The sequence below is a fragment of the Mytilus californianus genome, unplaced genomic scaffold (genome assembly GCF_021869535.1).
Source record: "Mytilus californianus isolate M0D057914Y unplaced genomic scaffold, xbMytCali1.0.p SCAF_1, whole genome shotgun sequence".
Classification (NCBI taxonomy): Eukaryota; Metazoa; Mollusca; class Bivalvia; order Mytilida; family Mytilidae; genus Mytilus; species Mytilus californianus.
The window spans coordinates 40,435,280-40,448,746 of NW_026262581.1; the positions used below are offsets into that span (position 1 = coordinate 40,435,280).

A 13,467-nucleotide genomic window follows, 5' to 3' on the forward strand; every position below is an offset into this window, starting at 1 on the left:
TTGTTGCTTGCTTTATGTCATTTCCTATTAATTATAGTATTTGAAAAATAGACCTATCATTAAAACTAAACATTGCCCAATGAACCATGAAAATGAGGTCAAGGTCAGATGAACCCACCAGAAAGACATGTACACCTTACAATCTATTTATGCACCAAATATAGCTAACTTATAGTATCTGAGAAACAGACCTTACACCAAAATATTTACCTTACACCAAAATATTTACCATGACCAATGAATCATGAAAATAAGCACAATGAATTATGTCTGATGGACATTTATTCCTTGCAATGATTCTTTAGACCAAATATAGTGTCCCATTACTCACAATAAGAGAGAAAATCACATGATGAAATAATTGCCCTATTAGCTTCTCTTTGTTTGGCACTCTGCAAGCGAGACAAAGCTCAATATTAAAGGGCAATGACCCAAAACATAAATTATCTGACAATTTAATGGAATTACAGTAAATCTTGTGTTTCGCATGATTTATTGCTATTTCATTTCCAATCAACCATGGGAAACTCAAGTTACCATACGGAAACCAATTTTCCAACACATTTCTATTTTTACAGTGGCATTAACCTTTGCCTACTGATATCTTCCATCTTTATAAGTTTCATTCCAATCAAACAAGATTTACTCGAGTTATCATCTGGAATCTATTTGTTTCGTTCTTACAAACGAAAAGACTGACTATTGCTTTATGCTCCTGTAATTTTTCAATGCCCTAACAAGCCATAAAAAAGGCTAGCTAACAACAGAGCAATATCAGACAAATTGGTGAAAAGTGACACCATAAGTTGTTCTTTTGAAAAGTGCATATCTTGAATATCCAACCAATATCTTTACTTCAAACAAGCAAGATGTTCAAACCTGAATAAAAAGAAGAAACTGGTGCACATCAGAAGAAAATGTCAATGGTTTTAGACATATCCATATAATGGGACAGTCTCCCTATCATTATATATTTAACCATAGAAAAACAATCTTAATGTTATCAAAGATGACTGCATATTGTCTCTATTTACATACCCTTTTAAATGCCTCTTCTTCACTATCACACAACTTAAGGCATTCATCAATGATCAAATTTAAGTATCTTTGTCTGATGTTTGTTGGGACTTTACTTCCAAATTCAGCAGGTATTTGTGGTCGTGCTAAATTTGACTAAACATAAAAAACATATATCACATTTATGTCATATTTTCTTTAAAATACATTAAATTATAGGGGAACAATGTAAACAAGATTGCAATTCCATAGCTAAATTTTGCCCATCCCTGTGTAAATGAGAAATAAAATTGTGTGTCCTGTATAGAGTTGTACAAATGGAACATAGATTACATCATAAAGTGTATTTCAAGCTTTTGTTCTTGTTGTAGTTATTCTAATCATTTCAAGGTAAATATGGTGTTTCTGCAAGATAAGAAATTGGCATTATACTGATTTCTATTTATGAAAGGAAATGTGGGAATGCACAAAAAATTTATTATGAGTCAAAATTAGACATGGTGTCAAACAATCCTACCAAGTGGAGAGTTTTCTGTCAAACGGTTTCAGAGGAGTTAATGTGTTCATAAGGTGATATTGTGGTAGGATGGTCCAAAAAAGTCCCATAACTCCAATTACAGATGGATTAACAGATTGATGGACAGACTGCCACTTCCTTGTCTGGAGTATAATAAACCTTAAGGAAAAAAAATCTAGACAAAGATAAAAATGTTTATGTTTTTTTTTATTATGCTGAATGGTTTTAAGCTGAATGATCTTATGGCATTGACTGACAGCAGAAACAGACGATCTTTATAGTCCATTTATTTTTGTACTTCTGAGAGATTGTCTGTATTTTTTTAATCCTGATGATGGTGTCCAAGGCACCAACACATGTTGATCTCATTAAATTACTGCAGCAATCACTAAAGTGCTGCTGTTATAACACAAAATCGGTGAAAGAAATTGTCTAAAAAATCATCAAATCTCCAATTTGTAATACATAGATTTTTCTTAAAAAACTATGTGTTGTTGATACATAAATTTCCGTTAATTATGAGTCAAAACTAGACATGGAGTCATGATAATTTTAACACAAATTCAAGATAATTTTTGCCGATTTTATGTGCTTTCTATACAAATGTTTACCTATTTAGAAAGAATTCAATCAGCAATACTTCAGAAAATAAAAGAGATAAATTCATTTTTTTTCCGATTTTCAGTAAAAGAAAGTCAAAGTTGCATGCAAAATTTTACCAAAATCTGTGACTTAGCTCATTTACTGTTCCTTTACCTTAAAAATGTCATAAGCAGTCTGAAGTAAGCATGACCTTGTGCAATGTAAAATAAAGTAGCAACATGGTGTAAAACCATAAGTGTAACGCTTTAAACAAATAAAAATAAAATTAATAACAGTACATGTACCTTTATAAAGACTCAATATTGTTTTTAATACCCTTCAATACATTTGATTCATATCATTTCCATTACCAGAAAAAATCTTTTACTATACAATGATTTCTGACATCATTTAAATGTTATATAGGCTAACTGGATCTGTGCATATTTGAACTGACAAAGTCATTGTGCCTGCTTGACATTTTTCAAAAACCTGTCCCTTTTTTTATGTACATAATCTTACCCTGCATAAAGAAATATATTAATTTCATCATTTTTTTAAAACATTTATCTAAGAGCAGTCGTAAGGAAATTATCCCCATTAGAGTGTTCATCCCTTTGTTCAATGTACTGGCGTAGATTTTATGACCAACAAACGCACAAATTACATCAAATAATGTCATCTAAAACCAAACACTTTGATGGAAGCAGAACAATTGAAATCAAGTGTATTGTTTAAATAGTTATTCCTTCATGTACATAAAATTTGTTGAAATGTTAGGACTTAATGATTTATGGTGTAAAGGTAAATAAAAATATATAATACCACATCTGGAATTCTAGCTTGGCGTTTCTTGGTCTTTGATGCAGTAGACACCACCGTAATTCTAGAATTACTTGAACTAGACTGTTGTTTGTGATCTCCCTTAGATTTGTTGTTTGACAGTGTTGGTTGATGCTGAAATGTAGTGACTGTGATTGTTATAATTGATGATGATGACCAATACATAAAATTCCACCAAACTCCCATACTGTGTATGTGCATATCAAGCTTAGTATTACTGTCATATAAGGGCAGTAACTCAGTCAATTTCATCTATGCTGACCTATTTACAGATTGTGTCTTGTTGATCATTTTTGCATTCTAACGTTTCTATCTTTCTATTTGAGTTTTTAGGTAATAGGCAAATACGTCAAAAATTGATAAGAATCACCAATAAAGGATAAATTGCTTCGCCGAGCGCAGCTGGATACGACCGCAGAGGTCCAACCCTGAACAATTGGGGCAAAAATGGACGCAATATTCGCGCTTGATACAGGTCTGAATTTGGATTGTAATTTAATATTTGACACATAAAACGTTTCTGACACAGAATAACTGTAGTCCAAGAACTTAGGATTGGTTAGATGATTTGAATTTATATTCAATTTTTTGCTTTTGTGCAAAACACTTTGCTGTTGTGAATTGACCCCTCCTCCCCCCACAAAAAAAAGAAAGTGCAATACACTTTGTTGTTGCGTATTTACCCCCACCCCCACACACAGACACTGTTTTTTTGCAAAAAAAATAATATTTGAAGAATTTTTCTTTTAATTTCTGAAATCTGAAATGAGAAAAAATTGACCCCCCACAATTTCTTTTTACCCCCCCCCCCCCCTTTTTCCCCCCAAAAAATTCTTTCCCTCAAGATATGGTCATAATCTCAATTCAAATTTCCAATGGAGTTTGCAACCATAATTACCCATTTAAATACATCATAAAAGTCTTAAAATAGAAAATGACATTCATAATCTTGGCTAAAATTAATATTCCTTAATCAGCATTTTAAATAGTAACTTCTAAAAATAAATTGACAGCTAATCACCTCAAGACAATACAACATTCCTTATACATAATTTAAAAGCAGTGTAAGGGAGGTAATCCAAACTTAACATTGTACTTTTTTTAATTGTCCATTACCCAGGAAACCCTTGTTTTTCCCCCTTTTTTGCCCCTAATTCCTAAACGGTTTGAGCCATAACCCCCCCGCCAAAGCCAATCCTAACCATCCTTTTGTGGTATGGAAACTTGTGATATAATTTCAGAGAGATCCATACACCGTTCCACAAGTTATTGTCTGGAAACTAAAAAAAATGCTAAATTTGGCCCCTTATTCATAAACTGTTAGGACTATAACCCCCAAAATCAATCCCAACCTTCCGTTTTTGGTTATAAACCTTGTGTTTAAATTTCATAGATTTCTATTTACACTTACTAAAGTTATTGTCCGGAAACCAAATGTCTTTGGACGAGGCTGACGACGAAGACGACGTGATACCAATATACGACTGCAAAATTTTTTGCGGTCGTATAAAAAGCATTGGTCGAACGGTTCTTAAGATATCGCACATAAACTATATAAGCCAGTTTCCGCCAAAGCAATAACTGGATTTTTGCCAGAAAATCCAATTAAGAAGAACCTCAAACCAGCTAGAAAAGACCTGTGACATTCAAATATAGAAATAGAAATTTTAAATTGTCACTCTTCAAGAACGCCACAGCTGGATTAACAAATCTATGTTCTGCAATCTATGACACTCATCAAATGTCAGCCAAAAACTAATTTGTTACTAACCATAATGTGAAAAAGGCGGGTACTTACCAATGAAGATGATGAAGATGATAATGAGGTTGATGCTGAATGTAATTTAGCTGCCTCCTCTAATGCTTTCTTTCTCATCTCCAAGAATCTGTTGTGCATGACTTGTGCTGGGGAAAGCTTTGAGTAGGGTTTTTCTCGAATTTTTCTTTTGACCTATAAAAAAAATAAATGTGGATAGTGTCCACATGTGGACACAGATGATGCCCCCGCTTGCATATCATATAGTTATAAAGGGACATAACTGAAGAACGGTAAAAGTGACGCTACCCAAATTTGAACTTGATCTGAGTTTTGTGGTAATAAGCATTGTGTGTAAGTCTCATAACATTTGATTGAGGCTAACTTAAGAAGAGAACAGAAACTAAAATTCAGCAATTTTTCTATTTGTAAACATGCATAACTCTAGAACGGTTGTGTATAAGTTTTATAACATTTGGTTGAGACAAACTAAAGTTAGAGAACGGAAACGTTAATTCAGCAATTTTTATGTTTATAAAGGGACATAACTCAAGAATGGTAAAAATGTCGCCACCAAATTTCGTACTTAATCTGTATTATGTAGTAATAAGCATTCAATGATTGTGTATAAGTTTCATAACATTTGGTTGATTGGCAAACTAAAGTTAGAAAACGGAAACAAAAAATTTGATCTCAGTTTTGTGGTAATGAATATTGTGTATAGGTTTCATAATGTTTGGTTGGGGCAAACTTAAGCTACAGAATGGAAACTAAAAATTTTGCAATCTTTCTATTTATAAAGGGGCATAACTCAATAATGGTTTAAGTGACACTACCCAAATTCAACTTAATCTATGTTTTATCATTGGAAGTCAAAATTAAACATTGCATTGTATAAATCATTGATTGTAGTTGATTCAGCTATAATCATGGACAAAGGAAGATAACTCCAATTTTAAAAATTACTTGATATTTAGAAGAAAATAAAAGTTTTGCAATTTTTCCAATTATAAAGGGGCATAACTCTAGAACTGTTTAAGTGACGCCACCAAAATTCAAATTTGATCTGTGTTGTGTGGTAATAAGCATTGTGTATAAGTTTCATAACATTTGGTTAAGGCAAACTAAAGTTAGAGAATGGAAACGAAAAATTCAGCAATTTTTCCATTTGTAAAGGGGCATAACTCTAGAACGGTAAAAGTGACGCCACCAAAGTTCAAACTTGATCTGTGTTTTGTGGTAAAAAGCATTATGTATAAGTTTCATAACATTTGATTGAGGCAAACTAAAGTTAGAGAACGGAAACGATAAATTCAGCAATTTTTCCATTTGTAAAGGGGCATAACTTTAGAACGGTAAAAGTGACGCCACCAAAATTCAAAGTTGATCTGTGTTTTGTGGTAATAAGCATTGTGTATAAGTTTCTTAACATTTGGTTGAGGCAAACTAAAGTTAGAGAACGGAAACCAATTTTGGGACGTACGTACAGACGGACAAGGGTAAAACTTAATGCCCCTCCGCTACGGCGGGGGCATAATTATGAACCTGTTTTGTCCTGTTGACTGGATGAAATTAACATTAATTTGACAGTTAAAGTCCAGTAACTCTAGAATGACAAACCAGAAAATATTAAAAATCAAAAGGGAGTTTCCTTTAAATAATTCCAATAACAGCATAAAGTTTACAGAAAATCCATGATGCATCTTTACAGTAGTTAGTAAGCGATATTGTGATTTATCATATACTAATTTAAGAGTAAATAACTTATAATTTTTACAGTATGATAATAGCATTAAATTTACGTGAATTCCATATTTTCCGATATGGTGCTCAGCGGGCTGATATGATAAATTTATCAACTGCTTCCGGCTATCATTGCATGCCTTTCCGTAAAGTTATTGCATGGCATTCCAGCATTACTCGGCAAATTCCCGAAAATACATCTCAATGGTACTTTTTCAGTGAAAACATAACAAAGTAGGGTATAAAACAAATATTGGGAAACAGGAAAATATATTATGTAAAATGCAAAACAAATGATACAATAAATGCATTTTTCAAAGTTTCCAGCACAATTTAGCAAGTTAATATACAAATATGACTTTTCCAAACAGTGTTCATTTTGTTTTGTTGATTTTTTTTATCGTGAATATAAAAATATATTATACTGTTGTTTTTCTCCACTGATGAGGCATATGATAGAAAGATTTCATATTGGATGTATTACATTTGGCGTCCGTCATCCGTTAACTTTTGTCTTTTTGAACTTCTACTTGAGAACCACTTAAAAGGATCACTATATTTAACTGTTGAAGCATATGATAAAAAGATCATAACATGTCATTTTTCATATCAGATGTATTATCAGCCCTCGGTCAATATCAGCCCTTGAGTCTTCGGCTCTTGGGCTGATATTGAACCTTGGGCTGATAATACATCTGATATGAAAAATGCCATGTAATAATCTGATAAGATTGACTGGTTATCTACTTTACGCCACATTAGCACAAAAAGGCAATATTGCTTGATGTTGTGAAAAATTGCCTTAAATCTGATGGTTTAAGTCCTGTAAATCTTGAATGAGAAATAACAAAAAAATCCAAATTATCTGAAGAGACTTTTCTTTTTATCTGAATCCCAACAACCATGACAACAGTGTTAAGTTTTAAGTTCTAGGCAAACTGCCTTTAACCTGATGGATAAGTCCTGTAATTTTGGAACAACAAACCAAAAACTTTTCAGAATTAAAAGTGAGTTTTCTTCCATGAATACTAACATTGTTTAAAATTTTATAAGAATTGGACGGATGGACAGACAGAGGGGCAGACGGTCTACAATATAGCATATGTTTTGTACTATACATGCTATAAATTGTACCTTTAATGCATTATGGCTGGCATAAATTTTGAAAAGTGATTTATGATTCATATACAATATATAGGCCAACATACTACTACTAAGGGGTGTTTAACGACATTGACTACCCATGAGGGTCTTGCACGGACTGTGGCTAACATGAAAGCAGCCAAGTGGGGTACACTGATTTATTCATTTCCATGGGTACCAATTTTCGTGGATACCTTTACCAACGAAATCCATGAAAATTAGTATCCAACGAATAATAATGAATCCACATTATATGATTCTCTTATGGTTATGGCCTGTTATCTATTTCTCGCACAAATGATTATGAAACCTTTAAATCTTCTTATTTTCAACTTAACATTAGAGCAGGAAAAGTCTCTTTGTTTCTAAAGGAAACAAGAAATTCTTTCATCAGAGAACTATTACTTCCAAGAATGTCATGTCACAAAAAAATCTGTATTTGTAAGAACAGTTACACATACAGACTTTAATAATATTCATGATATCTATAAAGAGTTGTTTTTGTATGCAATATTTATAAATATGAAATTTCCACAGTCTCACAACACTTTGTTGTGAATTACACATACAGTGTACTGTTATGCCACACCTACATTTTTTTTGCCCTTATATATTTCGTATAATAACAAAAATTTTTACAAAATAATATTGTGATAGCTTAAATTTATGGTTTGATTTTAATAAACCAAATGTTTAAAGACTCAGAATTGTCTGAAGTATGTTTGTTTATTTGATCATAATTTTTTCTCCAGAAGTTTATGTTTTCGTGTGATGTGAACATGCAAAATAATTAAGAAATAATTAATGACAGATTTGATTTCATTTAACCATGGGTTGGGCATTTATAAATATTATTGATTATTTTATCCCAAGCAATATTGCCCTACCAGCACGGCCAAGTCTTGCTTTTTTTTTTAACCTCGTCCAAGTGAGACGAAAATTATTGTTGAATAAGAATCATACACAATTTTAAAGATACCTCAAGGATGATTTATATGGTCAGGTTTGGTTCCAATTGGCCTAGTATTTTCAGAGGAGAAAATTTATGTAAAAGTTTACAGACAACAGACAACAAACAACTGACAATGGTGGACACCAAGTGAAGATAATAGCTCACATGGCCCTTAAGGCCAGGTGAGATAAAAAGAGGGAGAAGATACCAAGGGCAATCAAATAACATAAGTCAAATAAAAACAGACAACAATATGGTGGAAAACAAACAACAGTCTCTAAAACACTTTCACAGAAAACTAGAGTTCCACTAACAGCCAAATTAATCATGATTGTGAGTGTCATTAAAATTTTTGAAGAAATTAGCACGACTTTACCATTTGGAATCCTTGTTTCAATAGCTTCCTTAACTTGTAAACAGCAACACACTATCAAGGAAATCATGATAGGAAACACAAGCCCTGAACTATCACCCTAATAATTACAGCATTAATTTCTTATTGATATATTAATAGATTACCTCTTTTGAGTTTGCACTATGAGCTACTCTTTTTTTACTTGAAATTATCATAGGTTCTTCATTCTTTGTTGTCTCAGGAAGTGTTTTCTACAATAGAAAGTAAACAGTAATAACAAAATTTAGTACTCTGTAATAAGTTTAACGTGGTATTTAGCTTAAAACTTTATTTCTGTCAACATGATCAATTGAACAAATTTTTTTACAGATTTTCATTAATAGAAAAACAAAAGATATGGGGTATCCATCCATGACACAAAATCAGTACATGCACAGCAAAATATTTGTCCATTATTAAGTAATTCATTGAAAACAAAATATAAGTATTGACAGAAAGTGTTCTGACATAACTATCAAACTATCATGACTACATTTACATATAGTCATACATGATTAATTAAATAATGTTTTGGTTTATTATAAACAAAATCAATGTTACTACATGATGTACTACCATTGAAGACAGTATTTAAAGATCTTACTACAGTTTGACTAAAGCCAGCCCCACCATCCACTTAATTTGTAGCCTACAAACAATAGTGGATAGTCATGATAGTCAGGGGCTGGCTTTAGTCAGACTACAAATGCAAGTGGATAGTGGGGGCTGGCTTTAATTGTCAGACTGATCTTACTACAGTGTTAAATTGATAAGCATGATAAGCTTTCAGCATGTTCAGAAAAATAAAAAAAATAGAAGATGTGGTACGTTTGGTAATGAGAGAACTATTTACCAGAAACAAAATAACATATATATATCATGATATATAGCAACTATAGATCAAAGTAAGGCCTTCAACATAAATATAAAAATATCAATAAGTGAACATGGATCAAAATTACATTTACGGGCTCTTTAAACAACATCTCCATAAAATTTATGATGTGAAATCAGAAATTCTGTTTGTAATAAGATTTCTACTGATCATGCTGATACAGCCAAACTTCCAAACTAAAATTGAAATCTTTGTACATCATGTACATGTTGTATCTACAAATGTATTAAAGAATTTAGTAAAGGTTTTAAGTAATTTGTGATAATGAAATCTCTGGCAATGCCTGGCTCAATCATGTTAATAATTTACTGGTTATTCAAAGATTATGTTCATTGAAATCTAAAAACATCACTGCAGACAAAGGTAAAGTAAAAGAGGTGGAAACAAAACACATCACTGTCCAAAAAGGAAATTAACAATCATGACAATAGGAAACAAAATATCATCTCTCACTATTGTATACAATTTTAGTAAAGAGTTTTAATGTATATTATTGTTAGTGACAGGGCCTTGAAATAGTTGTCAAACTGATATGTCATGTATGTACTGATAGTAATGCAACTTTATAATCGATCACAAATAGTTCCTATCAAACTGAAAACATAACATTTGTTGATGCTGCCTCTAGAAAAGTAACACAGGTCTATGTCTCGTCTTCAGGATCTTTTCCCACAGGTGAGACAAAAACCTAATCATTGCGCTTGTGTCAAAAATTGGTGTGTATTGTTTAGTAAGCACATAATTTCAGCCATAACCATGATAAGATCTAGTCATGTTAGTGGCAATCATGACAATGTCGGACTGAAAATTTTCATTACTAACTACTATACTAAATAATAGTCATGTGATAGTGGGCGGTGAGTGGTGATAAGATATTCAGGTTATTTGCAGTTGTGCAAACTGTAAATGAAAATGTCATAGCCACCAGAAAAGTAGTTCCTTTAACTGGTCAATCAGGATTTTTGTGAGAAATAAATCTGAGAACAACAAAGAAACTTTTAAATCTAATTTCAACCAGTGGACAGCTGAAAACTTGGTACATATTGGTAAACATAAAAAGTAATTATAGGTCATAAAGCATAAAAGAACTAGAGGCTCTAAAGAGCTTGTATCGCTCGCCTGGATCTTTGTGCATCTTCAACAATGGTCACTCCCCAACATTGTAGACTGGAATATAATTTATGACTATAATTTCTTTTTGTTGATCTTATATTGCTGATAGTTTTTCTGTTTTGTTTCTTTCTATTTATCATACTTTTTGTAAAAATCATCATTCAAATTCAGTAACTCCTATATATTTGCTATCATAAGAAGTGAACTGCCTATAGCCATGATAGCTATCTGGCTTGTTGACCAATTTGTTGATCCTGTCTTGCTGATCATTTTTAATGTTCACAATTTCTCTCTACCTTCTTTAGCTATAGCTTTTGCCCAAAATGCAAAAAAAGAGGCAGAAGATAACAAAAGGTTAAAAGACGTAAAAATCATCATTTTAGGGCAATGTTACTCCTACATTGTCCTACATGTATATATATGGAGTCAAATAACACTCTCGGCTATGTTTGATTTATTTTGTCTGCTGATTATTTTGCTTTTATAACTTTCTATCTATCTATTTATTATATAGTCTTGTTGATCATTATTGCTTTTTTAAGTTTCTCTCTATATCTATCATGTCTATTGTCAAGATTAATAGGCAAAAATGCAAAGAATTGGTAAGAATCATCATTTATCAGCAATAACTCCTGTAATCTGATGATATCAACAATGTTTACTTATTTGTAGAACTTGTCATGTTGATCATTTACCATTTAAATGCAAAAAAATTTAAAGTTCTCTTTATCAATAAGTTTTCAAGATAATAAGCAAAAGTGAAAATAAAATGCTTCGCTGGGGCGCAGCTTGATACGACCGCAGAGGTCGAACCCTGAACAGTTGGGGCAAGTATGGACACAACATTCAAGCTTAAACAGCTCTGAATTTGGATTGTTATTAAATATTTGACACAGCATAGGTTTCTGACACAGAAAGAATGTGGTCTAAGAACTTGAAATTTTTTAATTTACCTATTATGGTCCAATGTCCAAAATCAAAATACATGGTTAGATTCAGCATATCAAAAAACCCCATATATTCAATTTTTGTTGAAATCAAACAAAGTTTAATTTTGGACCCCAACTTGGACAAACTTGAAAACTGGGCCCATAATCAAAAATCTAAACACATGTTTAGATTCAGCATATCAAAGAACCCCAATAATTCAATTTTTGCTAAAAAATCAAACTAAGTTTAATTTTGGACCCTTTGGACCTTAATGTAGACCAATTTAAAAAACGGGACTTAAAATTAAAAATCTAAATACACGGTTAGATTTGGAATATCAAAGAACCCCAATAATTCAATTTTTGATGAAATCAAACAAAGTTTAATTTTGGACCCTTTTGACCTCAATATGAACCAATTTGATAGCGGGGCCCACAAATAAAAAATCTAAATTCATGGTTAGATTCAGCATATCAAAGAACCCCATATATTCAATTTTTGTTGAAATCAAAATAAGTTTAATTTTGGACCCCAACTTGGACCAACTTGAAAACTGGGCCCATAATCAAATATCTAAACACATGTTTAGATTTAGCATATCAAAGAACCCTAAGAATTCAATTTTTGTTAAAATCAAACTAAGTTTAATTTTGGACCCTTTGGACCTCAATGAAGACCAATTTTAAAAAATGGGACCCAAATTAAAAATCTAAAAACACGGTTAGATTTGGCATATCAAAGAACCCCGATAATTCAATAATGATGAAATCAAACAAAGTTTAATTTTAGACCCTTTTGACCTCAATATGAATTAATTTGATAGCGGGGCCCACAAATAAAAAATCTAAATACATGGTTAGATTCAGCATATCAAAGAACCTCATATATTCAATTTTTGTTGAAATCAAACAAAGTTTAATTTTGGACCCCAATTTGGACCAACTTGAAAACTGGGCCCATAATCAAAAATCTAAATACATGTTAAGATTCAGCATATCAAAGAACCCCATATATTCAATTTTTGTTGAAATCAAACAAAGTTTAAATACTGGACCCTATCTTGGACCAACTTGAAAACTGGGCCCATAATCAAAAATCAAAACACATGTTTAGATTCAGCATATCAAAGAACCCCAAGATTCAATTTTTGTTAAAATCAAACTAAGTTTAATTTTGGACCCTTTGGACCTTAATGTAGACCAATTTAAAAAACAGGACCCAAAATTAAAAATCTAAATACACGGTTAGATTTGGAATATCAAAGAACCCCAATAATTCAATTTTAGATGAAATCAAACAAAGTTTAATTTTGGACCCTTTTGACCTCAATATGAACCAATTTGATAACGGGGTCCACAAATAAAAAATCTAAATACATGGTTAGATTCAGCATATCAAAGAACCCCATATATTCAATTTTTGTTGAAATCAAACAAAGTTTAATTTTGGACCCCAAATTGGACCAACTTGAAAACTGGGCCAAAAATCAAAAATGTAAATACATGTTTAGATTCAGCATATCAAAGAACCTCATATATTCAATTTTTGCTAAAATCAAACAAAGTTTAATTTTGGACCCTTT

General features: G+C 31.9%; 2 protein-coding genes across 5 annotated transcripts in view; one reads left to right on the forward strand and one right to left on the reverse strand.

Moving 5' to 3' along the window:
• Window positions 1-13,467, forward strand: part of LOC127701625 (terminal uridylyltransferase 4-like) — a 697,935-nt gene that overhangs the window by 507,906 nt on the left and 176,562 nt on the right. The window lies entirely within an intron of this gene.
• LOC127701662 (RNA exonuclease 1 homolog) overlaps window positions 1-13,467 on the reverse strand; it is a 67,532-nt gene that overhangs the window by 45,616 nt on the left and 8,449 nt on the right. For both annotated transcript variants that reach the window (XM_052205665.1, XM_052205658.1), the window contains exons 3-6: window positions 9,073-9,159; window positions 4,758-4,910; window positions 2,942-3,073; window positions 1,039-1,173 (exon numbers count right to left, since the gene is read on the reverse strand). In XM_052205665.1, the coding sequence (XP_052061625.1) occupies window positions 1,039-1,173; window positions 2,942-3,073; window positions 4,758-4,910; window positions 9,073-9,159 (507 nt within the window). The remainder of the gene's footprint in view (window positions 1-1,038; window positions 1,174-2,941; window positions 3,074-4,757; window positions 4,911-9,072; window positions 9,160-13,467) is intronic.